The sequence below is a fragment of the Bos javanicus genome, chromosome 4 (genome assembly GCF_032452875.1).
Source record: "Bos javanicus breed banteng chromosome 4, ARS-OSU_banteng_1.0, whole genome shotgun sequence".
Lineage (NCBI taxonomy): Eukaryota > Metazoa > Chordata > Mammalia > Artiodactyla > Bovidae > Bos > Bos javanicus.
This window is the reverse complement of record NC_083871.1, coordinates 112967802-112995800: the sequence shown is the minus strand read 5'-3', so window position 1 is coordinate 112995800 and position 27999 is coordinate 112967802. Positions and strand designations below refer to the sequence as shown.

General features: G+C 43.2%; 1 protein-coding gene across 1 annotated transcript; it reads left to right on the top strand.

Annotated features, from left to right (window-relative positions):
* Positions 1-17: 17 nt before the first annotated feature.
* Positions 18-27959, top strand: ZNF786 (zinc finger protein 786). The gene is made up of 4 exons (XM_061415484.1): positions 18-195; positions 15113-15376; positions 23430-23582; positions 25699-27959. Exons 1-4 carry the CDS (start codon positions 18-20, stop codon positions 27531-27533), a joined length of 2430 nt encoding a protein of 809 aa, XP_061271468.1. The 3' UTR covers positions 27534-27959.
* The last annotated feature ends 40 nt before the right edge of the window (positions 27960-27999 follow it).

The following is a 27999-nucleotide window of genomic DNA, read 5'->3' as shown; positions in this document are numbered from 1 at the left end:
CCGGGAGTGCTCCACAGATGGGTACTCGGGGCCCAGCCACAAACCGGGGCTCGTTCTGGGAAGTGTTTTTCTTCCTAGACCCCAATCAGCGGGTCTCGCCTGAGGGGAGGCGCCAGGGGGAGGGCCGCCGGTTGCAGGAAGGTGGAAATGGGCGGAGTGCCAGGGCTAAGTGCTGGACCGGGGCGACCGGAGCCAGTGGGTTAGAATGAGGGACAAGATACAAAGATCTGTGATGAAAACCACGTTCATCATTGGCAGAAACTGCAAATGTGGCTCCCAAGTGGAAGCGGTTCCCATCCCACGTGGACGGTGTCAAGAGCAAAACTTACTCGGCAGTGGTCTTTACATCTCGGATGACGGGAGTTGCGGTTTGCTGGGTCTGTGCTAACCGACAGCGAAGAACCAAGTGTTATCTACGAAGGTTGTGGATTTCAGGCTGACAGAGCGTGTGTTACAGTTAAAAAAAAAAAAAAAAAAAAAAAAACCATAAAACACATAACTCTGTTTCCAGCCCAGTCCTCCTTCAAACAGGCTGAACCTGACTGGAGTCCTCCTGAATCTGTATTTCAGTAAACGATTCAAGTCAATGCCCCTAACAGGCAAAGTAGATGCAAATCACCTCTAAAAGTATGAGAAGGGTCCTGTTGGGGCACCTACTGTTGAGCCTACAAAGCTATTTTTAGACTAGCTATACCTGCAGTGTGTCCTTTGAGGTCTACCGCAAAGGAAAACATATTTTGGTCAGATGACTAATGACAGTTAAAAGTTGCTATTCTCTGAATCAGAATATCACCATGACAGAATGAACTTCTAGAGAGAAAAAAAAAGGGGGAGGGAAATCTGAATTTTCTTGATAAGGAAATTCATTTATTATTTAAAATGTAGTACTTAAAATTTTCGGAGAAGGCAATGGCAACCCACTCCAGTACTCTTGCCTGGAAAATCCCATGGATGGAGGAGCCTGGTGGGCTGCAGTCCATGGGGTCTAAAAGTCGGGCACGACTGAGCAACTTCGCTTTCACATTTCACTTTCATGCATTGGAGAAGGAAATGGCAACCCACTCCAGTATTCTTGCCTGGAGAATCCCAGGGACAGAGGAGCCTAGTGGGCTGCCGTCTATGGGGTCACACAGAGTCAGGCACGACTGAAGCGATTTAGCAGCAGCAGCACTTAAAATTTTGATGCTGGGAAAGATTGAAGGCAAAAGGAGATGGGGGCAGCAGAGGATAGGATGGTTAGATAGCATCACTGACTCGATGGACATGAATTTGAGCAAACTCTGGGAGATAGTGGAGGACAGAGGACCCTGGCCTGCTGCAGTCCTTGGAGTTGCAAAGAGTCGGACACGACTCAATAACTGAACAACAACAGAAAAGCTAAAATTTTAAAGTTTAACTTACAAGGCAAGAATGGCAATTACCAGCCTGTCAACTGCTGGGCACAGAAACAATTGTATTACTAAATACAACATTTTCAGCTGAACTTCTCTGGGCATAAGGCTAGTTCTGACAGCATAATATGGTAACATTACCATTAAATGTTCTTTCCTCTTGTGTTGTTGTTGCTCAGTTGCAGCTCTTTGCAACCCCATGGACTACAGCATGCCAGGCTTCTCTGTCTTTCATTATTGCCCTGAGTTTGTTCAAATTCATGTGCATTGAGTCGGTGATGCTATTTAACCATTTCATCCTCTGTCTCCCCCTCTTCCTCTTGCCCTCAGTCTTTCCCAGGATCACGATCTTTTTCAATGTGTCAGCTCTTCTCATCAGGTGGCCAAAGTATTGGAGCTTCAGCTTCAGCCTCAGTCCTTCCGATGAATATTCAGGGTTGACTTCCTTTAGGATTCACTGGCTTGATCTCCTTGCTGTCCAAGGGGCTCTCAAGAGTCTTCTCCAGCACCACAGTTTGAAAGCATTAATTTATAGGTTATGGTGTAACTCTTTTTCTTTATGGTCCAATTCTCACATATGGATAACTATGTATGTAGCCATCCGTACATAACTACTGGAAAAACAATAGCTTTGACTAGATGGATGTTTGTCAGCAAAGTAATATCTCTGCTTTTTAATACGCTATCTAAGTTTGTCATACCTGTTCTTCCAAGGAGCAAGTGTCTTTTAATTTCATGGCTCTGGTCACCATCTGCATTGGTTTTGGAGCTCAAGAAAATGAAATCTAACACTGTTTCCACATTTTCCCCGTCTATTTGCCATAAACTGATAGGACCAGATGCCATGTTCTTAGTTTTTTGACTGTTGAATTTTAAGCCAGCTTTTTCACTCTCCTCTTTCACCTTCATCAAGAGGCTCTTTAGTTCTTCTTCACTTTCTGCCCTTAGAGTAGTATCACCTGCATATCTAAGGTTATTGGTATTTCTCCTGGAAATCTTGATTCCAGCTCGTGCTTCTTCCAGCCCAGTGTTTCTCATGATGTACTCTGCATAGAAGTTAAAGAAGCAGGGTGACAATATACAGCCTTGATGTACCCCTTTCCGAATTTGGAACCAGTCTGTTGTTCCATGTAAGATTCTAACTGTTGCTTCTTGACCTGCATACAGGTTTCTCAGTAAGCATTTAATGTGATCTGGTATTCCCATCTCATTAAGAATGTTCCACAGTTTGTTGTGATCCATACAGTCAAAGGTTTTAGCATAGTCAATGAAGCAGAAGTAGACGTTTTTTGGAATTCCTTTGCTTTTTCTATGATCCAGCATATGTTGGCAATTTGACCTCTGGTTCCTCTGTCTTTTCTAAATCCAGATTGTACATCTGGAAATTCTCAGTTCATACACTGCTGAAGCCTAGCTTGAAGGATTTTGAGCATAATCTTGCTGGCATGTGAAATGAGTTGACTGTACGGTAATTTGAACATTTTTTGGCATTACCTTTCTTTGGGATTGGAATGAAAACTGGCCTTTTCCAGTCCTATGGCCACTGCTGAGTTTTCCAAATTTGCTAGCATAATGAGTGCAGCACTTTAACAGAATCATCTTTTAAGATTTGAAATAGCTCAGCTGGAATTTCATCACCTCCGCTAGCTTTGATGCTTCCTAAGGCCCACTTGACTTCACACTCCAGGATGTCTGGCTCTAGGTGAGTGACCACAAATAACAGCTTATTAAGGTAATGACTTTTCTTTTTTTTAATTCTTGGCCTTCAAAATTTGGGGGGGTGGTGATGACATTTTACTGAAGTAATTTTAATGACTGAGGTTTTACAAACTGTTTGAAGAAAATGCATATTTTTAGAAGCAAATTCAAGATGGTCATACTCATATTTTTTATTTCTAAACCCTAATGACAGAGGATGAGATGGTTGGATGGCATCACCGACTCAATGGACATGGGTTTGGGTGGACTCCGGGAGTTGTTGATGGACAGGGAGGCCTGGCGTGCTGCAGTTCATGGGGTTGCAAAGAGTCAGACACGACTGAGTGACTGAACTGAACTGAATGTTTTGGGGCTTCCCTTGTGCCTCAGCTGGTAAAGAATCCACCTGCAGTGCAGGAGACCTGGGTTCAATCCCTGGGTTGGCAAGATCCCCTGGAGAAGGGAAAGGCTACCCACTCCAGTATTCTGGCCTGGAGAATTCCATGGACTGTACAGTCCATGTGTTCACAACAAGGCAGACACAACTGACCGATTTTCACTTCACTAATATTTTTATATGTTCTTGCTGCTACACATAATCACTGGAGAAAAATTGTTCTTAAAGCTGGGATCTAGAAATGGGACAGTGGAACAATTTAACTGGGTTCAAGTTAAGAAAATAATCGAAGTGTCCATATGCATCTTGGCTTTCTTTGTATGCACATCAATTTTAGCATCTTCCCTGGAATAGAATCAAAGGGAAATTTTTTCAGCAGTGGCGCTGTAGGCCATGCTTGCAGTCTCAGGGCAGGCTTCCACTCTCAAGTTTATTCAGCGAGTATCAACAGACAAAGTGCTTTCCATGCAGACCACCACTGGTTATTAGTAAGTGTTGCTGCATTAGTAATGTTCTCTGGAAAAGACAAAATTAAGGCCTTCTGTATTCCATGAGCCTTTGAAGGATGTAATAGCTGTTGTTCTATCTTGTTTAAGTATCTTGCATATGGACATGACAATTTCAAAAATTGTTGTGTGACATATCATTCGTCATTGGCTGAATGGAAATTTTGAAAGTGGTCTATGATCTTTCTACAATATGTCTACAAAATCACTGAAGCCAGTTATTTTCTATTACATCTTCTTAAGGCATAACCATTTTCAGATATAGAACTGAAGAGCGTAAACAAATTATAGTACACTTGTCCTCATTGCTTTCACCGTATTTGTTTCTTAGTCGATAATTTTATGCATTTCTTTTTACAAGTTTTACATTCCATGAACATTTCTCAAAGTCCAGTTCACTATGTGTGTGAGACCTGGGAATCTTTCATCAAATAAGGAAAGAGGTGACACAGTTGAAGTAATCCTTAGTCCTCTATGTTGTCAAACCTTAAAAAAAAATTAAGTTTGATTCTTCATGTCCAGAAATACATACTGTGGTAGCATATTTCGTAATTTCAATAACCTTTTGGGGCACAACAAAGTATAAATCAGGAAAAAGATTTTGGGAATGCTTCTAAGATGAATCAATATTTAGAATTCATAGCTTGGGCTAATCTCAAAAATCCTTTCTCTTCAATTGCTGAAAACTGGTTATCAGTCTACAGTAATTATTTCTACAAGCTTTAAAAAATATTACCCTTCACAGATCCCAGGTTATGAGCCACTGTCTTATTAAAAGGATTCTTGTAAAGTCCATTGTTTACAGAGAAGAATGTATACTGGGTGTCTCGTTTTATCTAAACTCTCCCCTTTTCTCCCCCTGCTGTCTCTGTATTTTTAATCACATCTCAATCAAAGATGATTTATCATGTCTTGTACATGACTTTTTATCCTTGTGAAATTTTGATGTAGCCATGTTCACATTCTGCATTTAATTTTACCCTCCTAATATGTGAAAAATTACCAAAAAGGGCTTTTTCTTTTTAAAGAGCCACAGACTACATGGAATTAAATAATTAAACATTAGTTTCTAAAGGTTACTTTGTGTTATGCATGCAATTTCACCAAATAATTCTACAGTAATTAGAATTGTGATATGATCTAATCTTTATTATTTTGCCCTGTGGTCATATTTATATTTTTCTGAACACCTGTAGGCTCATAAAGGATATAATAAGTTATCCGGCTAACATTCTTTCAGTATTCATATTAACTGGTAATATGTTCATTTGAAAGTTTTCATTTATTACATACACTCAACACACACCTACCATAACTGTCAGTAATTATTGTAGCATTTTACTTTGGCAATATTAAACATACATTCATTGTATACTTCAACTGACTGTTAGAATTTCAACATCTAAAGCAGATCAATAGAGTTGCCACCTCAAGTTAAAACTAGAATTTAGAATACTTAAGTTTGAAAGTAGATATTCATTTACTAACAATGAATGACATACCCTGTTGACGTTACTGAAGATTGGTGCACTGATGGAATTCAATGGAAATCTATCCACAGTACAGTCTTACTCATTTACAGGTTTAAGGACGCCAGAAATGGTATTGCACAAGCATTCACCTATTCCACTTTACAATAGCCAAGGCTGAAGTGAAGTGAAGTGAAGTCACTCAGTCATGTCCGACTCTTTGCGACCCCATGGACTGTAGCCTATCAGGCTCCTCCGTCCATGGGATTTTCCAGGCAAGAGTGCTGGAGTGGATTGCCGTTTCCTTCTCCAGGGGATCTTTCCAACCCAGGAATCGAAGCCGGGTCTCCTGCATTGCAGGCAGATACTTTACCATCTGAGCCAACAGGGAAGCCCAGCCAAGGCTGAAGCCACAGCTAAACAGCAAAATGTGGCCAAACACTGAACTTGAAGCCAAAGAGAAAATGCTGCTGAGTCACTTCAGTCATGTCCGACTGTGGGACCCCATAGACGGCAGCCCACCAGGATGCCCCGTCCCTGGGATTCTCCAGGCAAGAACACTGGAGTGGGTTGCCATTTCCTTCTCCAATGCATGAAAGTGAAAAGTGAAAGTGAAGTTGTGTCCGACCCTCAGCGACCCCGTGGACTGCAGCCTTCCAGGCTCCTCCCTCCATGGGATTTTCCAGGCAAGAGTACTGGAGTGGGGTGCCATCGCCTTCTCCGAAAGAGAAAATAGTACCCTCCCAGTACACGTGCATGTAGTTCTCATCTGGGAATATGCAAAAGGCCTGGGAGTTGTACGTGATCAAATTATTATGATTGTAGATGGAAATCTCCAAGTGGCTATTATTCATCTCAGTTGAAAGAATGGGTGTTATTTTTAAATTATTTAAATATTTTATATTTATATTATGTAAATAGGTTGAATCATTTTCTGTTTTTGCCACCAGTGACCACCAGAATTCTGAAATTGACACCTCTACATTTTCTTTTTTTTAAATTGGCCATGCCATGCACAACATGTGGAGTCTTACTTCCCCCATCAGGGATTGAACGTGCACCCCCTGCACTGGGAACATGGAGTCTTAACCACTGGACTGCCAGGGAAGTCCCTACTTTTGCCTTTTGTCTTTCTCCAGTAACATTTATTATACTTTTTCGTGCTTTGCAGAATATTTGAAATACACAGCGATGTAGAAAGAAGACAGGGGCTTCGCTGGTGGCTCAGATGGTAGAGTCTTCCTGCAGTGGCAGAGACCTAGCTTCAATCCCTGGGTCAGGAAGGTCTCCTGGAGAAGGGAATGGCTACCCACTCCAGTATTCTTGCCTGGAGAACCCCATGGTCAGAGGAGCCTGGCGGGCTACAGTCCATGGGGTTGCAGAGTCAGACACGACAGAGTGACCAACACTTTTACTTTTTCATAAAGAAGACAAAAGCCACCTATAACTGCACTTATTCAGAGATAATCACTCAGCCTTTTGGTGTCTATCCTTCCAGGCCTCTTTTTTCCTCTGTATTTTTGTTTGTCTGTTTGTTTAACATAGTTGGAACCAGAAGTACTATTTTCCAAGCTGCCTTTGTTACTAAGTGTACTTGAATATCTTCCCCGGTATTAAATATTCTTTTAAGATATAAATGAATTGCTTGCACATTATTTCATTGTACAGGTTTTAATAATTTATTTATACATTTAGGTTCTAATTTTTACCAGTACATACATTTAAGATGAGTCTCCTTTTCCTGATCTCGGGTGGCCTCGGTCTGCAGCAGCTTGAAGCAGGGTTTCGGTTCTGGCCAGGGATTAAAGTCAGGTCGCCGCAGTGAGAGCACCCTATCCTAGCCACTAGGCCAATGGTCAGTGACAAGACCCTGGCCCTTCGGCTTTACAGAAAAGGATTCCCACAAAGATGGAAAGTACTAAAACAAGTAAAGCGTTTATTAGGAGGCGAAAGAGTCGAATACATGTGGATAGACACATAGGAGGACTCAGAGGGAGAATCATGCCCTAGTGGTAGTTTAAATCACTTGCAGGGCGCATTCTTCTGGGTTTTCTTCGGCCAGTCATCTTGCTTTATCTGGTTCTGAGTCCATATTTGGTTTATCTCAGAATCTTCCCATGTGTGCACATGCATCCCTCAACCAAGATGGATTCCAGCGAAGAGGCCTATGGGTAAACTTGACATCACTCCCCTTTTGACCTCCAAGGAGTTTTCTAGTCAGGAAGGTCTCCTTAACTTCGAGAATAAGAAATATGTGGCCTCTTATCTTTATCTGGGCAGGGCTCAGCTTGCTCTCTCGATTGCCCTGCTATTTTCGCTTTGGATTTTGGTCCACAGAGGACGAACTCCAACTGCTCATCCTGGGGGATGTGGGGTGACCATCTATCTCGTGTCTCAGTTCATAGTTTTTATAAGCTTTTTTTTTATCATTTCCTTAGATGCAGTTGTCAGGAATAAGAGATTACTGGGCAAAGGTATGACTATTTTAGACTCTTGAGATATATGACTAGATTTCTATCCAGAGAAGTTAGGCCAGTTTACATTCCCACCAGCAATATATAAATCTCACTTTTGCTTTATTTTTGTTGTTGTTGTGTCTTTTAATGTTCCAAAGTTTCATTTGGGTTTTGGCCACACCATGTGGCATGGAGGATCTTAGTTCCCCAATCTGGGATCAAACTCCTGCCCCTTGCAGTGGGAGTGGGAGTCCTAACCACTCGACCACAAGGGAAGTTCCCCAAAGTTTATTTCTATGTATTCAAATCTTTTGGTGTTTCCCTTCATGCCATCTAAATTTGTGTTTTGTCATGTTAATCTAAAAGTATAAAGAAAATTCTTAAATTTTCTTCTGGTTATGGGAAAAAAAAAAAACTTCAAGTCTTTCCCTTGAATGATTTGTTATAGCAATAACCACTAACATTTATTGAGTACCAAATGTCAGAGACCATTCTTCGCTCTTTAAATATATTATATAATCCAATCTTCTCAGTTCAGTTCAGTCACTCTGTCGTGTCCAACTCTTTGCAACCCCATGGACTGCAGCACGCCAGGCTTCCCTGTCCATCACCAACTCCCGGAGCTTGCTCAAACTCATGTCCATCGAATCAGTGATGCCATCCAACCATCTCATCCTCTGTCGTCCCCTTCTCCTCCTGCCTTCTCAACTAGTCTATAATAGAGATAACATGCCTTAAAGGTGAAATAATTCGCCCAAGGTCACAGGACTAAGAAGTGCACAGGTCAGAATTCAAATACAAGTTCCTTTAACCTCCCAGCCCCAAATTTTCTTTTTCTTTTAGTTTTATTGTAATAGAATTGATTTACAATGTAGTGTTTAATTTCTGTTGTACAGCAAAGTAACTCAGCTATACGTGTATATATATATTCTTTTTTTTCTTATGGTTTATCACAGGATATTGAATTCAGTTCCCTGTACTATACAGTAGGACCTTGTTCTTTATCCACAGCCCAAGCCCTTTTTAAAAAACATATTTACTTATTTACTTGGTTGTGCCAGGTCTTAGTTGCAGCACTCAGCATCTTCAGTCTTTAGAGGCATGAGGAACCTTTACTTGTGGCATGTGGGATCTAGTTCCCTGACCTGGGATTGAACCCAGGTCCCCTGCATTGAGAGCATGGAATCTTAAATACTGGACCACCAGGGAAGCCCCCACAGCCCAAGTTCTTGACCACATTGCTGCACTACTTCCTTTATGGCCTTTAAACCAACATTAATGTGAAATTGTTAACTGAACGAGGTAAGAAGAGAGAGCCTACCAGAGATGGCTGAAGATGGCTACAGATTTTTCATTGCAAAGACATTATTATTTAAAACATTCAGTAGTATGCAGCATTATCTTTTTCCTACCAGGTATAAACGGATGAGGGCTTCCCAGGTAGCTCAGTGGGTAAAGAATCTGCCTGTGATACAGGAGATGCAGGAGATGCGAGTTCTATTCTTGGGTCAGGAAGATCCTCTGGAGGAGGACATGGCAACCGACTCCAGCATGCTTGCCTGGAGAATCCCATGGAAGAGGAGCCTGGCGGGCTAGAGTCCATGGGGTAGCAAAGAGTTGGACACGACTGAAGCAACTGATCATGCACGCATAAACAGATGAACAACTTTTGGGTTTTGGAAGAGTCAGCAATGACCATTGACATCATAACATTTCTTTTAAGTTTTATGATCATTCATGAGTACCTCCAAGTGCCAGCTATTGTACAAGGGATAAAGAGTAGAGTAAGACAAACTTTCTCTACTCAGGGGCCATAGCTTTACTTAGGAGTGGGAAGTGGCAAGAAAGCAAATAATTTCAACTCAATGCATAATGTGTAATTATATGATGTACCCATTTTTGGGCTCCAAAATCACTGCAGATGGTGATTGCAGCCATGAAATTAAAAGACGCTTACTCCTTGGAAGGAAAGTTATGACCAACCTAGATAGCATACTGAAAAGCAGAGGCATTACTTTGCCAACAAAGGTCCGTCTAGTCAAGGCTATGGTTTTTTCTGTGGTCATGTATGGATGTGAGAGTTGGACTGTGAAGAAGGCTGATGCTTTTGAACTGTGGTGTTGGACAAGACTCTTGAGAGTCCCTTGGACTGCAAGAAGATCCAACCAGTCCATTCTGAAGGAGATCAGCCCTGGGATTTCTTTGGAAGGAATGATGCTAAAGCTGAAACTCTAGTACTCTGGCCACCTCATGTGAAGAGTTGACTCATTGGAAAAGACTCTGATGCTGGGAGGGATTGGGGGCAGGAGGAGAAGGGGACGACAGAGGATGACATGGCTGGATGGCATCACCGACTCAATGGACATGAGTCTGGGTGAACTCCGGGAGTTGGTGATGGACAGGGAGGCCTGGTGTGCTGCGATTCATGGGGTCGCAAAGAGTCGGACACAACTGAGCAACTGAACTGAACTGAACTCACTTCCTAGGGTGGCCACAACAAAGTACCACAACTGGGTGGCTTAAAAAAACAGAAATTTAGTTTCTCACAGTAATGTAGGCTGTAATTCTGAAATGAAGGTGTCCACGGGGCCATGCTCCCTCTGAAGATCCAGGAAGGGAGCTTCCTTGCTCCCACCTAGCTTCTGTGGTTTTATGACAATTCTTGGTGTTTCTTGACTTGTAGACACATCGCCATCACTGCGGTCTCTGCCAGTGTCATCCCATAGTGCCCTTCCTGTGCCTCTGTGTCCCTGCTTCTCTTTTCCTCCTCTTTTTTTCTTTTTTAATATTTATTTGGCTCAATTGCATTATGCTGGGTCGTTTAGTTGTGGCACCAGGGATGGAACCCAGGCCCGTGTATTGGGAGTATGGAGTCTTAGCCACTGGACCAACAGCACTTCGCCCATCTTATAAGGACACCAGTCACACTGGATGAGGGGCCCACCCTACTCCCATATGACCTCATCTCAACTTGCATCTTAGTCATATCTGCAAAGCCCCCATTTGCAAATAAAATCACGTTCACAAACACCAGGGATTAAGACTTCAACATATCTTTGAGGGCATGTAATTCAATCCGACAGATATAAACATGACATAAAAGGAGCTGTAGTAGGTAGCATATATTACAGAAATTTTTTGCATGTCCTGGGAGTTTCAGGGAGAAGGCGACATGATAGCTGGAGCCTCGTGCAGAAACCTGGGGCCTCGCCCGTGGTCCACTCCGCTTCTGCGCTATTCTGGCCCTGTGCCGGGGCCCTGTGAATGTCCTGATTTCTCTTGAGCTCAAGTTCTGAGTGCTGCTGAAGAATGTAGCCTCCAAGAAGACCATCTTCATCAGTAAATGAGGAAAAGCTAGGAGGAAGACTGGAGACTGCTTCCTCTAGGAAAGGATGGAAAACTTAACCAGTTTGAGTGATTTTTCGAGTTCAGAGTTACCATGAATACAATAATGTTTTAATGAAAAATTTGAATACTGGTTTTAGAGTTTAAAAGACATATCCCAAACCTAATCCAGGAAACTCTACAATCAATTAAATATAACTTGCCAAGTATGGACTCAACTATCTAGAATATGTAAAAAACTCTCAAAACACAATACTAACAAAACAAACAAAAAATGAAATTAGAAAATGGGTAAAAAACATAAAGAGACGGTTCACCAAAGAGGATATGTGGATGAGAAATAAGCACATGAAAAGATGTTTATCATTATTATTCATTAGAGAAGCACAAATTCAAACCACAATGAGATCATTGCAGAACTACTAGAATAGTGAAAATAAAAAATAACAATCTTACCAAATGCTGGTGAGGGTGCTGAGAAATGATCTTTCATATGTTGCTGGTAGCAATGTAGAAGGGTTCAACCACTTTGGAAAACAGTTTCTTAAAAAACTAAACAATTCCAATACCAAAAAAACCCCCAACCCTAAACAAATAACATTCCATATGACCCAGCAATTATAGTCCTGGGCATTTGTCCCAGAAAAATGAAAACGTACCCCCACTCAAAAACTTGTATAGGATTGTTTACAGCAGCTTTTTTGGTAATAGTAAAAAACTAGAAACAGCTACATCATCCTTCAAAAGGTAAATGGTTAACCAAACTATGGTACATCCATACCATTGAATACTACTCAGTAATAGAAAGGAATTAAATATTGATAATGAATAAAAACAACTTGGATGGATGTCAAGAGCATTATAATGACTGAAAAAAAGTCAATTTCAAAAGGTTGTATGCTATGACTTCATTTTTTATAATGACAAAGTTACAGATAGTTATAGATAGTTATGGTGAGTGTGATTATGAAGGAGTAGCCCAAAGGAGACCTCTGGTGATGGCATGGGTTTTTTTTCCTCCATTGCAGGGTGGTCACATGAGCCAACCCATGTGATGAAACCACTAGAATTTTGCACACAGTGCCAATGTCAGTTTCATGGTTTTGACAGTGTACTATAATAATGCACTTTTCTCTACTACCATTGCAACTTTCTGTGAATCAAATCATTTCAAAGTAAAATGTTTCCTTAAAAATTAACACATCTGAAGCAACCTAGATGTCTATCAACAGATGAATTTATGGATAAAGAAGTTGTGATACATATATACAACGGAATATGACTTGGTCATAAACAGGAATGAATCTGAGTCATTTCTAGTGAGGTCGATGAACCTAGAGCCTGAAATAAGCCAGAAAGAGGAAAACATCGTGTATTAACACATGTATATGAAATCTAGAAAAATTATACTGATGAAACTATTTGCAGCGTAGCAAATAGTGATGCAGGCATAGAGACTTGTGGCAGGAGAGGGTGGGACGAAGTAAGAAAGTAACACTGAAACATATACATTACCATATGTAAATAGATGTATGCTCAGTTGCTCAGTCGTGTCTGACTGCAACCCCATGGACTGCAGCCCGCCAGGCTGCTCTGTCCATGGGATTTCCCAGGCAAGAATACTGGAGTGGGTTGCCATTTCCTTCTCCAGGAGACCTTTCCCAAACCAGGAGTCAAACCCGAATCTCCTGCATTAGCAGGCGGATTCTTTACCACTGCACCACCTGGGAAACCCCAATAACTTGATCAGTTTATGTAAATGCACCTTAAACATTCAAGCTATTTAAAGGGTGTAAAGGATGTTTGCCTCTGTGCCCTTGGCCCAACTTAAGATGTAAGGCATTAGTCAAACTGACGGAGCACCTGTGTGACCAGCTCTGGTTTCTGCTATCACCTCTTCAGCACTCCTCCTCCGCCCCAGTCCCTATCAGTCACCACTATCCCAAATTGGGTGCTTATTCCTGAACAGATCTTCATCATTTTCCTATATATATATTACTGATAAATAATATACAGTGTTCTATATGTCCTAAAGTCTTTGTAAATGGGACCATAGTGCGTGTAATCTCTAACATGTTTTTTCACCCAGCATTATGTTAATAGTATTCATTTGTGCTGCCTTTAGCCATAGTTCATTAATTTCTACTGCTAGTTTTCAGAGTATAGGGAAAAAAAAAACCAACCCATAAGATATCAATCCTCTGGGTGATTGGACATCTAAATTATTTTCCTGTTTTTACTTTAAAAATAATGGTCCTTTAGAGATCCTAGGATATGGCTCTTGTGTATATGTGCAAAAATAGCCCTGAGATAAGAATTGCCAGATGACAGGATATGCACATCTTCATAAACATATTGCATTTGCCTGACTAATGATGAGATGGAACATTGTGGTGCATTTATTGCCTACTCATTTTTTTTTCTTTTCCGTGAATTTTGCACATTTTCCTCTAGGGTAGTTTATGATTCTTAGCAGTTATTTATATGTATTTATATGCTATTCCGTGTTGCAAGTATTTTTTTCTCAATCTGTGACATAGTTTTCTCTATGATGTTTTTCGATGGAAAAAGTTTTAAATCTTTTTTTTTCAATTAACTACAATTGATTTATGGTGAGAGTTGGACCATAAAGAAGAACTGATGCTTTTGAACTGTGGTGTTGGAGAAGACTCTTGAGAGTCCCTTGGGCTGCAAGGAGATCAAACCAGTCAATCCTAAAGGAAATCAATCCTGAATATTCATTGGAAGGACTGATGCTGAAGCTGAAGCTCCAATACTTTGGCCACCTGATGGGAAGGGCTGACATTAAAAGACCCTGATGCTGGGAAAGATTGAAGGCAGGAGGAGAAGGGAAGGACAGTCTCATTTCATCTTATTGAAGACGAGATGGTTGATGGCATTACTGATTTGATGGACATGAGTTTCAGCAAGCTCTGGGAATTGGTGATGGACAGGGAAGCCTGGCTTGCTGCAGTCCATGGGGTCGCAGAGTCAGGCACACCTGAAGGACTGAACTGAACTGATAGGAACAGTTGCTTTGGGCTTTCCAGGTGGTTCAGTAGTAAAGAACCCACCTGCCAACGCAGGATGCAGGAGATGCGGGTCCAATCCCTGGGTTAGGAAGATCCCCTGGAGAAGGAAATAGCAACCCACTCCAGTATTCTTGTCTGGAAAGTTCAATGGACAGAGGAGCCTGGCAGACTAGAGTCCATGGGGTCGCAAAGAGTCGGGCACATCTTAGTGACTGAGCACACACACACACAGATGCGTGCACAGTTGATTTACAATATTATATTAGCTTCAGGTGCACAGCACTGTGATTCAATATTTTTATAGATTATACTCCATTTAAAAGTGAAAGGCAGAGTAAATTTAAGATCCATTTCATATTTAGGTTATAGACCTTTTCCTGGATTTTACAGACTGTGAGTCGTGTTCCTACTTTAAGTTCATGGGGTCAGTGATGCCTTGCCCCGGCCTGACATCCTGAGGATGAATACCGAGCCTCCTTTCCCTTGGGAGAACTGTTCTCAGGAGTGGCCTGCACCCTGAGTCCCCAGCAAGATGGACTCCCAGTTGCCCGCAGGGGAGACCTGCTCGTTAATCCCCCTTGATTTCTCACCTCCTTCACTTGATTCCTGGGACCACTTCACAGATGACCCCCTGAAACTAATCCTTGACTAAGGAAGGCTTTGGCGAGGAATCAAACCCCTGCACTAATTCTCATTGTCTCCGTCTCATTAAAGAGCAAGTCTCCTCTCCTTCCATTTGCAGTTGACGTTGCATTTCCCCCACCGCACACCCTTTTCGTCTCGGTCTCCCTCCCCTGACTCTCCCAACACACTGCCAGGACTGGTCATCCAGCTTGCACCAGATGCCAGGTCCGCACAGAATGGGCGGCGCCCGTTCCTCCCGGCCGCAGGGGGCGCTGTGGGGCGGAGGTGCCCGCGAGTTCCAGCGTGCACCGCGCCCGGGCCGGGCCTGCGGGTCGGAGCGGGGCGCGAGGCCGCCGCGGGGGAGGTGCCGCGGGGCCGCCTGGAGCTTGGCTTGGCGGTAGCCCGGTGCCACCGGGCACCTGGTGGGACCGCCAGAGCCCATGGCCGAGCCGGCTCCGGTAAGACGGGCTCCCCCCGCGCGGACGCCCAGACCCAGGCTCGGGGAGGGTCCGCGGGTTCCGGCTCGGTGGGTCAGCGTCCTGGGGTCCTCGCGCGGCGGACGCGGACTGGTGGGCGGGGTGAGGCTCGCGCTAGGCGCATGGTGTGGGGACTGGACCCTGGACCGAGCCGGTGACCTCCACTCCCCCGTGGCCAACCCTGAACAAAGCCGACCGAGAAACTGCAGAGTCTGGGCCATGGGAGCCCGTGAGTGATGGGGCCAGACGAGGGAAGGGATCAAAATTCGTGTGGGGCGAGCGCTGGGTGTTAAAGTTAAGTCGGTTTTTACATTATAAGTTACCGAATTTAGAATAAATATTTTTTAAAGTTTAGATTATGAATGGTTGAAATGATAGCTGGCAAGGTCAAAATTAAACCCTAATGTGTTGAAGTGTGTTAAGAAGGAAGGAGGACACGTTGGAAAGAATAGAAGTCGAATATAAAGACCTAAGTAGGATATACATTATTTTATTTAGTGTTTCGTTGAAATTGAGGTTTTATGTCTTCCTGTGTTTTATAAGCTTACGTATTGAGCGTTTTTACACCGAGTTCCACAAGCAAGTTTCAGATGGAGGAGTAATTTCGTCTTTCAAGTCTTACTGCTTAAGAAATACATTTCATAAGGCTATAGCTGATTACTAAATGAACTCATAAGATGATTACTTTTAAGGTATTGTTAAAGACCTTAGCAAAACAAAACATAGCAACAACAACAAAAAAGACCGAAAAATATAATAAATAATCTCAGCAAAAACTGTAATTCCTAAATATGCAAAAGATATGCAACACATTTATAGTGAAAATTACAGATGCAGGCATACCTCAGGGATATTTTGGGTTTGGTTTTAGAACTACTGCAATAAAGCAAATATCACAATAAAAGAAGTCTTTTTCTTTTTTTTGTTTCCCACGATGTATAAAAATTATGTTTACACTATAGTCTGTTGAGTTTCCAGCAGCATTATGTCTTAAAAAGCAACGTACAACCCTTAATTAAAAATACTCTATGGCTAAAAGTCCTCACCATCATCTGAGCCTCTAGGAAGTTGTAATCTTACTGCTGTTGGAGGGTCTTGCTCCATGTTGATGGATGCTGACTGATCAGGGTGGTAGTTACTGAAGGTTGGCATGACTGGCAATTTCTTAAAATAAGATAGCAGTGCAGTTTGGGGGATGGATTGACTCTTCCTCCCAGGTATGAGTTCTCTGTAGCATGTAATGCTGTTTAATAGCATTTCACCTGAAGTAGCACTTTCAAAATTAGAGTCAGTCCTCTTGAACCTTGCCACTGCTTTATCAGCTAAGTTTATGATATTCTAAATCCTTTCTTGTCATTTTAACAATCTAAATGGCATCTTCTGCAGGAGTAGATTCCATCTGGAGAAACCACTGTCTGCTCATCCATAAGAAGCCTCTCCTCATTTGTTAAACTTTTATCACGAGTTTGCAGCAGTTCAGTCACACCTTCGCCTCCACTCTGAATCCTAGTTCTCTTGCTACGTCCATCACATCTGCAGTTACTGCCTCTGCTGAAATCTCAAACCCCTCAATGTTATCCATGATGGTTGGAGTCAACTTCTTCCAAACTCCTGTTAATGTCGATATTTTGACTTCTTTTCATGAATCATGAATGTTCTTTGTGGCACCTCGAAGGATGAATTTTTTCTAGATTTTCTATTTACTTTGCCCAGACACATCAGAGGAAGTACTTTAGCCTGATGAAATGTATTCCTTAAATAATAAGACTTGCAAGTCGAAATTACTCCTTGATCTGAAGTTTGCTTGTAAAAGTGGGTATTAGAAGGGGTGTAGCTTTAGAATTAGTGTAAAGTAGTGAAGGAGCATTATCTGGACTCAGAGGGAAGGTTGTCACACCAAGTGGGAATAGGTAGGGCTCACCACAGGGTAATCTAAGGCAGCTAGACGGTGTTAAGGGGATGCATGTGTGCACTTTGTATATTCCTACTCGGTTCAGTTCTCATAGTAGCAACCAGAACTCTCAAATTCCTAGGAATGAATCTGGCAAGACTTATATAAGATCTGTACAAAGAAAACATTAAATTTTACTAACACAAAAAATCTAGGTAAATGAAAGATATGTTTCTGGATGGGAAGATCTCATAATTTAGAGATCCAGTTCAATAAAAATTCACTTATTTAGTATATTCCCATCAGAATCCCAATAGTATTTGTATAACTTTGACAAAATATTTTCTCTGTTTATTTAAAAGAGGAAACAGACAAGAAAAGTCATGACAATTTCCTTTTAAAAAAAGGAGGTAATGAGAGTGAGGCTCAATGGAATGGGAGTGTGTACATACATACACACATATATGTATACACACACACACACATATATATATATGACTGACTTGTAATGTTGTACAGCAGAAATCAACACAACATTGTAAAGCAAGTATCCTCCAATTAAAAGATCAGGATCTAGGTGGTGGTAGATGGCCATATCCCTTTAAATGGCAAATAATTTGATAAAAATGTAAGAACTAAACAGTGCAGTATCACAGCAAGAATACACAGAATCACCAGTGGAACAAAAATATAACCAAGTATAAATGGAAAACTAGTTTATGAAAAAATGATCCCAAATCCGTGGTAAACAGACTAGTCAGTATGTTTTGTGACAGCTGAATATCTCTTTGGAAAAAGAATTCTGTCCCTTCTTGTTACGATACATATAAAAATAAGTCCCAGATGGAAAAAGATTTCATTCTAATAAAGTCATAAAAAACATTATGAAGATTTCAGAATATCTTTTATAATTTTAGAATAGGGAAAGTCTTTTAAGTCATCTGTTAACCCTAATGTAAGAAAGTTAATTCAGATTATAAAAGCCCACTAAAATGTTGAGCCAAGGATGAGAGCAAGCATGTGCAAAGATATGTGGGGAACCCCCCCAAATATGAAATGAGGTTGCAAAGTCTCACGAATGCAAATTAAAACAATGAAATAAAATTTTTTACCTGTCACATACGCCAATAAATAAACAAGCAAAGTTTAAGAACATCTGTGCTGGCAAAGGTGTGAAGAACCTTTACACCTTTGGACTTGCCTGGTGACTCAGTGGTAGAGAATCCACCTGACAATGCAGGAGACACAGGTTCAATCCCTGGTCCAGGAAGATCCCACATGCCACGGAGCAACTAAGCCAGTGCGCCACAGCTGTTGAGCCTTCACTGTAGATCTCAGGAACCACAACTACTGAAGTCTGCACCCTAGAGCCTGTGCGCCACAGCGAAGAAGCCACCACGATGAGAGATCCAAGCACCACAACTAGAGAATAGCTCCCGTTCACCGCAGCTAGAGAAAAAGCCCACTCGGCAACCAAGACCCAGCACAGCCACAAACAGATAACTAAATTTTAAAGTGGGCCCTACAAGGCATTCTAAAGGGGCTCTTTAAAAAAATGTCTCTCTTTATTGGCAAGGGTTAAGTGCTGCATTCTTTTGGGAAGGCCGTCTAGTGATATCTCGTAAATAGAAGGTGTTTCTATCCTTTGATTTAGTAGTTCTCATTTTTAGCCTTTTCCTGCAGAAGTAAAACCACTCATATATAAAGAAGCATATCAGAGCATTGTTGGTAATTTATAAAGGAAATGGAAAATACGTATCATCAGTGGGGTATGTGTACCCATGAATAATGCAATTTAGAAAAACCCGATTTTGCCTATATAAATTGACCTAGTACTTTCCTGGTGGCTCAGACGGTAAAGCGTCTCTCTACAATGCGGGAGACCGGGTTCGATCCCTGGGTCGGGAAGATCCCCTGAAAAGAAAATGACAATCCACTCCAGTACTATTGCCTGGAAAATCCCATGGACAGAGGAGCTTGGTAGGCTACAGTCCATGGGGTCACAAAGAGTCGGACACGGCTGGGCGACTTCACTTTCACTTTTCAGGAAGATGACACTGAAAGAAGTTATACAGTGATTTGTTCCCATTTTTGTTTAAAGGAAAAATGAAAGAATTCCATTCTATACATATGCATTCGTAGCTGGGTGAAGCATAGAGAAAAAAAGTGGAAGGGGTGGTTGTGGTCACCAAACAGAACCACACGATGGGAGTAGGGGAGGAGCTGTTCCCAAGGGAGAAGCTGCCTAACAGACAAAAACACTACACTATGAAATTCTTAAATTGATGACAAGGCAGTGGGGTTTTGAAGCAATAATGACTGTATAAGCCTGGTGTGCTGTAGTCCATGGGGTCGCAAAGAGTCGGACACGACTGAGCGACTGAACTGATGACTGTATATGTATCATGTCTATAATTTCAGTTACCTCTGACTTTTGAGGATGTGGCCATTTATTTCTCAGAGCAAGAATGGCAGAATCTAGAGGCATGGCAGAAGGAGCTTTACAAGCAAGTAATGAGAGCCAATTATGAGATTCTCCTTTCTCTAGGTAAGAAGTCTTTAACTCTGGTTAATGCATGGAACTGGCTCCTGTTAGGGGTCTCAGTCACTCGATAACTCCTGTTTCTCAGTTCGCCAGGTTTCTCAGAAATTAACTCAAAAAGGCACTTTTACCCAGAGACTTTCATTAATATCTGTAAGTATTGCTAACCCTTACTCAAGGGTAGATGTTGCTGCATGAGAATACTTACGACAGTGTGTAATATAACATGGTCAGAGATGACTAAATACACGTCAGGACTTTTAATCACTGTGTGCTCAGAGGTTGCCATGATTTTCCACATGGACACATGCCTTATGCATATCCATAAACTACCCTGTGTATCTTTAACCTATGATGTTCCTCTGTGTGTGTGTGTGCTGTGGTCAGTTGTGTCCAGCTCTGCGACCCCATGGACTGTAGCTAGACTCCTCTGTTCATGGGATTTTCCAGGCAAGAATACTGGAGTGGGTTGCCAGTTCCTCCTCCAGGATGATGTTCCTGTCAGCTTTTACAGTGGTGTCCATATGCCTCAGTTCAGTTCAGTCGCTCAGTCGTGTCCGACTCTTTGCGACCCCATGAATTGCAGCACGCCAGGCCTCCCTGTCCATCACCAACTCCCGGAGTTCACTCAAACTTACGTCCATCGAATCGGTGATGCCATCCAGCCATCTCATCCTCTGTCGTCCCCTTCTCCTCCTGCCCCCAATCCCTCCCAGCATCAGAGTCTTTTTCCAATGAGTCAACTCTTCGCATGAGGTGGCCAAAGTACTGGAGTTTCAGCTTTAGCATCAGTCCTTCCAAAGAAATCCCAGGGCTGATCTCCTTCAGAATGGACTGGTTGGATCTCCTTGCAGTCCATGGGACTCTCAAGAGTCTTCTCCAATACCACAGTTCAAAAGCATCAATTCTTTGGCGCTCAGCTTTCTTCACAGTCCAACTCTCACATCCATACATGACCACAGGAAAAACCATAGCCTTGACTAGACGGACCTTTGTTGGCAAAGTAATGTCTCTGCTTTTGAATATGCTATCTAGGTTGGTCATAACTTTTCTTCCAAGGAGTAAGCGTCTTTTAATTTCATGGCTGCAGTCACCATCTGCAGTGATTTTGGAGCCCAAAAAAATAAAATCTGACACTGTTTCCACTGTTTCTCCATCTATTTCCCATGAAGTGATGGGACCAGATGCTATGATCTTTGTTTTCTGAATGTTGAGCTTTAAGCCAACTTTTTCACTCTCCTCTTTCACTTTCATCAAGAGGCTTTTTAGTTCCTCTTCACTTTCTGCCATAAGGGTGGTGTCATCTAGACAGCCTTAACTCCTTACTGTGTACTATCCTTCTTCTATCATCTTCTCAAATTTTGATAGTTTTTTAGTGCCTCTATTTGCTACCTTTATAATTTAAATGATAAACTTCTAGATCATGTTTCATCAACTTGATATCTCTTGATCCCTTCAGTCTATAAAGATAAGGTAATTAGTTCTCCTATATTCCCTCTGCTTCTCCTGCCAACACCTGCCAGCCAGACCACTTCTTTTATATTGCAGCATTTCTGATACTTACATTCTGTCTTATTACCATAATCAAGCTTTCTAGTTTCTATGGAGTATTTCTAAAACATTAATCCAAGATATTACATTATTTTCATTGTTACCAGTTAATTGAATCTATAGAGAAAGAAAAATAATCCAGTCATGATTACTGTGCCACCCAAAAAGAAATGTTCAAGCATCAAGATCAAATGATGTGAAGTGGTGTATCATTGTGTGTTTGGTTTGCATTTCCTAAATGGTTAATCATGTTGAGCATCTTTTCATTGTATATCTTCTTTGGAGAAATGTTTATTAAAATATTAATAGTTGGCCCATTTTTAAATTTTTTTTTTTTTTACTGTTGAGATATGAGAGCTCTCTATTTCTTCTGAATACTAGACCCACATCATATATGTGATTTGCGCCTATTTCCTCTGGTTCTTGGGTTGTCTGTTTTTGATTGTGTCCTTGAAGCACAGAAGTTTTAAGTTTTGATGAAGTCCAGTTTATTTTTTTCTTTTGTTTCTTGAGCTTTTGGTGTCATATCTAAGAAACCATTGCCAAATCCAAAGTCATAAAGATTCACTCCTATGTTTTCTTCTAAGAATTTTATAGTTTTAGTGCTTATATTTAGGTCTTTGATCCTTTTTATTCCCCTTCTTTGATCCATTTTGAGTTAATTTTTTTTACACGGTGTGAGGTAGGAATCCAACTTCTTCTGCATATAAATATCCAGTTGTCCCAACACCGTTTTTTGGAAAGCCTTCTTTCCCCCCATTGAATTATCTTGACAGCCTTTTGGAAAACTAGTTCACCATAAAAATGGCAGTTTATTTCTGGATTCTGAATTCTGCTTCTTCGATCTTTATGTCTAGCCTTATGCCAATACCACACTGTTTGAATTAACCATTGCTTTACCATCAGTTTGTCAGTTTCTACCAAAAAAGAAAAAGCAGATGGGGTTTGGAGAATATTGTCATCTTAACAATACTAAGTCTTCCAATTCATACCGTTTCATTTATTTAGGACTTTTTAGAATTACTTTCAACATTTTATGATTTTTATTGTATCTTATTTTTTTATTAAATTTATTCGTAGTATTTTATTCTTTTTGACATGGTTATACATGGACTTGTTTTCTTATTTTTTTTTAGGAAGATGGTTTTATTTTAAAAGATGCAGAGAGTTCAACCCAGATGAAGACTGAGAATAGGTATTTGGATTTGAATAAAAGATAGTGATTCCTTTTATCATGAAAGGAGCCTTGGAATTAATTTGGGGTTGAAGTCAGATTTCAGAGGGCTAGTGAGGAATCTGGCACAGTGTGCTCAGTTTCCACATGTACATGATTACTCTCTGACATTTTATCCCTAAGGCATTACCCAGCTTATCCTCTTTCTCTGATCTGGACCTTCTGTTAATCTCTCTTTAGCAACCCATGAAGCATACTTTTGGTTCTTTTAAATATAATTGAAAGAAAGTTTTACTTGAAAATAGAGTAAACTTTTCTTCCAGGGGACTAGGGTCATATATTAGAGAATTTTGTAACTATTTTCATCTGTTCATTCATTGCAACCCCTTCTATTCTAGCAGAAGTCTACTGTGTTTTAGGTTGTGATTGTAATGTTACCGAAAGTACTCCTCAGAGAATGTTTTAGCTGAAGCTAGGTACATTGAAATTTCCTAGAACAGTCATTCTTGCTCTTATTTTTGTTTACGCTGTATTCCCAAGATACTGCCAGTTGTCTCAGGTGTTGTTCCAGCATTCTCAAAGCACACTACTGGTAAGTTTTAATAAACCCATGACAGAATGCAGCATTGCTAGCTCTACAAGGACCAAAACAAAATTAAACATACAACTCATCTAAAGGTCCCAGTCAGTCAGGAAGCAGTGTTACACAATGTGGGCAGTTTTGCTTCTCTTTGTGTAAACCTATACTCTATTTTTCAAACATCTCTTCTCATATATTTTACCAGGAGTAGATTTAGGAAATTTAAAAACAACTTACTGTGCTTCTAAATTTAGTGCTCAAGGAAACCAAACTACTTTTTCTGACTTTTCTGTACAGATAATGGACTTCCCAAACCAGAACTAATATCCTGGATTGAGCAGGGGAGAGAACTCTTTAAGAAATGGGGAGAATCACAGGAATCAAGAAACATAATTTGCTCTGCTGCTGATTTGCATTTTGATCCACTTATTGAGGGACAGCCATTTTCAGGTGAGTTTTAAGATGATTTCTTAAGGCTCTGTCCTTAAGACATCACATTCATGTTTCTTAGTTCCATTTCTTTGGTGGTGCCTTCCTGTTTGACTGAACTGAGGCTTAACATCTGGTATATTCCAGAGAAAGGCAGTAAAGCACAGTAGCTAGGATTATGGGTTCTGCATCCTGAGTCTGGGTCCTGCCTTTTCCAGGTAACCTGGGCCAGTTATTCATCCTCTTCTGGTGGCTCAGATGGTAAAGAATCACCTGCAATGTGGGAGACCAGGGTTTGATCCCTGGGTTGGGAAGATACCCTGGAGAAGGGAATGGCTACCCACTCCAGTATTCTGGCCTGGAGAATTCCATGGACTGTATAGTACATGGGGTCACAAAGAGTCGGATTAAATGAGTTTATATATGTAGATGGAGAAGGCAATGGCACCCCACTCCAGTACTCTTGCCTGGAAAATCCCATGGACGGAGGAGCCTGGTAGGCTGCAGTCCATGGGGTCACTGAGGGTCGGGCCCAACTGAGCGACTTCACTTTCACTTTTCACTTTCATGCATTGGAAAAGGAAATGGCAACCCACTCCAGTGTTTTGGCCTGGAGAATCCCAGGGACGGGGGAGCCTGGTGGGGTACCGTCTATGGGGTCGCACAGAGTCGGACACGACTGAAGTGACTTAGCAGTAGCAGCATATATGTAGATTGTTAAAATGATATCTGGCAACACAGTAAAGAGTTCAGCAAATACGCGCTATTCTTCAGGCAGGGGGAATCAGCAACTCCTTTGTTTCTTGTCATGATAAGAAAGTCTAAGATTTTTGGATTCTTAACAGTCAGTATTAGAGCAAGAAAAAAGTGAGTCACTTAGTCATGTCCGATTCTTTGCAACCCCGTGGACTATATAGTCCATAGAATTCTCCAGGCCAGAATACTGGAGTGGGTAGCCTTTCCCTTCTGCAGGGGATCTTTCCAACCCAGGGACTGAACCCAGGTCTCTTGCATTGCAAGCAGATTCTTTACCAGCTGAGCCATGCAGGAAGCCCAAGAATACTGGAATGGGTAGCCTATCCCTTCGCCAGTGGGTCTTCCTGACCAAGGAATTGAACTGGGGTCTTCTGCATTGCAGGCAGATTCTTTAACAGAGTAAGGAAAGTCAAATGGGAATATCATTCCAAGAAATCTTGTCAATAGTTTACTTTTTAGCTGCCTCTTTCAGGAGAGTAGAGTTTTACTCACAAATTATTTCACTTTTTACCATCTGTTATCAGTTCTTCTAAGAAACCTTTTTACAAGATTGATAGGAATAGAGGTGAGGAGGGAGAAGCAGCTGGTCTTAGGGCAGCTCACGGGTTACACGTGACCATAGTGGTGGTGTGTAGTCTCTACGCTGTGTCTGACTTTTTTGTGACCCTGAGGACTGTAGCGCACCTCTGTCCATGAGATTTTCCAAGCAAGAACCATGGAATGGGTTGTCATTTCCTTCTCCAGGAAGGAGATCCCTACTCAGGGATCAAACCTACATCTCCCGTGTTGGTAAGCGGGTTCTTCACCACTGAGCCACTCGGGAATCCCAACCATAGTGTTAGTCAGGGCTTAATGCTGCCAGGAACAGTACCGTCATTATTTTTTGAACCAGGAATGTCTGCACATCCAAATGGGACAAGACTGGTGGTCCCCAGGTCATAATAATGGTGAATATTTACAGAGTACCTGCAGCATCCCAAGCCCACATTAAGCACTTTACACACATTAACTCATACAGTCCTCATAACAGTTATGTATTGCTGTTTCCATTTCTAACAGGAAAAGGAACTGAAGCTGGAGATTAGCTTGACAAAGGCAGCACAGTGAAAAGACTGGATTTGAACCCAGTCTGAGTCCAGAGACTAGGCCCTACGCTTGTGACCTAAGTGTCCTTTTTTTAGTATTCCAAGATAGGTCTGTTCAGTTTAGTCCTAAACTAGGGCTCATGATTCTCCTGGTCATGAAACTGACTGCCACTGAAAGGAGCTGCTGGTTTAGTTCAATGAAAGTTGGGCTCCTGGGCCACCTCAGATTACCGCTTCTGGCCACAAAAGCCTTAGCCATGACATAGGCTGGGACACTGACTGAATCTTGTTTTCAGTTTTAGGAAACCAACAAGCTGTGAGTTCAGAAGAAGCTCATTACTATTTCCAAGTAGATCCTCTTCAGAGCCACCGTTCCTGTGAACCCTTATCAGAAAAAAGTGAAGATGTTTCTTTCAGGCCTGACCAAGCCGTCGTCCTCGTGAACCCACAGAGACATAACACTTGGGCTCTACTCCCAGCGGTCCACAGCTCCAGGGAACCCACCCAAAGAGATAAAATCGCCAGCCCCAGGGCCCTGGGTATCCCAGGCTTCCAGAAAACCGCCTCAGGGGAGGGCCTCCAGCAGTCCTGTGCCTTCTGTGGGGAAAGCTTTTGGAATGAGGACCTCTTAGAGTGGCACCAGGGGAGCCACTCGAAGGCCTGGAAGCAACTCAGCAAACAACCCGAGGCACAGCAGCTTCGGAGCCAGACTCACTTCCGCTGCCCGGGATGTGGGCGGGGCTTCCACCGGAAACCGCACTTGCTTAGCCCCCTGGCGGTCCGGGCTGAGGAGAGCCGCCCGCTGGGCCTCGAAAGTGAAGAAACGTGTGGCCAGCGTGTGACACCGCAAAGGCCGTCTCCATACCCCGGTTGCGACGAGGGTGCCTCCCGGGGCCCCCCGGGCATGGAGAGGCCAGTCTCCCCGAGAGAGGGCGCCGGGGCGGCCTCTGAGCAGGACGAGCTCCCTCCGAGCTCGAACCTAGCTGGTCGGAAGTGTGGCCGCTGGGCTGGGGGGCCGGAGGCCCTCAAGCCTGGCCCCGGAGGGGAGAGACCGCCCTCCTATGGTGCGTGCAGCCGGCGACCCTCCCAGCGATGCAGGCTCTCCGACCACACTCACGTGCACCGCGCGGAGCGGCCCTGCCGGTGCGCTGAGTGTGGTCGGGCCTTCCGCCAACGTGGGCGGCTGCGGCTCCACCGGCAGCCGCCCTCGCATGAGCCGCCCTGCACAGGCCCGGAGTGCGGCCTAGGCTTTCGCCTGAGGAGCGCGCTGCGGGCCCACGGGCTGCGGCACGGAGGTGAGAGGCCGCTGGCGTGTGACGAGTGCGGCCGCGGCTTCGCCCATCCGTGCAAGCTGCGCGAGCACCTGCGGGTGCACAGCGGCGAGCGGCCCTTCTGCTGTGCGGAATGCGGCAAGAGCTTCCGCCTCAAGGGCATCCTGAAGGCACACGAGCGCACGCACAGCCGCGAGCGGCCCTTCCAGTGCGCGGAGTGCGGCCGGGGCTTCACGCGGCCGTCCAAGCTGGCTGAGCACTTCCGCGTGCACAGCGGCGAGCGGCCCTTCAGCTGTGCGGACTGCGGCCGCCGCTTCCGCCTCCAGGGGCAGCTGCGGAGCCACCGGCGCCTGCACACGGGTGAGAGGCCCTTCCCGTGCCCCGACTGCGGTAAGAGCTACCGCGTGAAGGCCGACCTGAAGGCGCACCAGCTGCTGCACGGAGGCCGGATGCCCTTCTCCTGTGAATGCGGCAAGGGCTTCGCCAAGCAGTCCAAGCTCGTGGAGCACGTCCGGACGCATACAGGCGAGAAGCCCTTCCAGTGTCCACAGTGTGACAAGCGCTTCCGCTTGAAGGCGCAGCTGCTCAGCCACCAAGGCCTGCACACCGGGGAGAGGCCTTTCCGCTGCCCTGAGTGCGACAAAAACTTCCGGGAAAGGGGCCACATGCTCCGGCACCAGCGCATCCACCGGCCCGACCGTCCGTTCGCCTGTGCGGACTGCGGCAAGGGCTTCATTTACAAGTCGAAACTGGCCGAACACGTGCGAGTGCACACGAAATCCTGCCGTGTCCGCAGAGAGCCTGACGTTAAGAAAAGGCTCAGCCAGCTGTTTGAGATGATTGAGGCCGACTGGAGTTGAGGGCACCCAAAGCAGTCAGCAGAATCGGTGTTGCCTGGGAAGCCACAGCCGAACCCCACGTCTGGTAAGAGAGCAAGAATGGAATGCGAGTTAGGAATAGGAGAAACCACGAAGATTCTCTCATTTAAAACATCACCAGCTATTAATATTTTTTTAATCTATTCTTCCCACCATCTTATGGGGTCATTTTCCCACCACATGCTAATAAGCTAACTCTGAAATCCTGACTTGAATTAGGCAGCGGGAAAGCCCTCCAGTACTGTTCTCAAAAGCATGGGGTGACTGTTAAATGTCAGCTCTTCTCTTCATAGTATGAACATAAGCAGGGGCTTCAATCCAGTGAATTCTGTTGCAGGTCTGAAATGATACTGAGTTTGGTTTGATTCATTTATTTGAAGCTAATAGCAATAAAATGAGTTCTCTGAATTGGGGTGTGTCGATGTGAATGCTGAAGTGTCATAGCAGG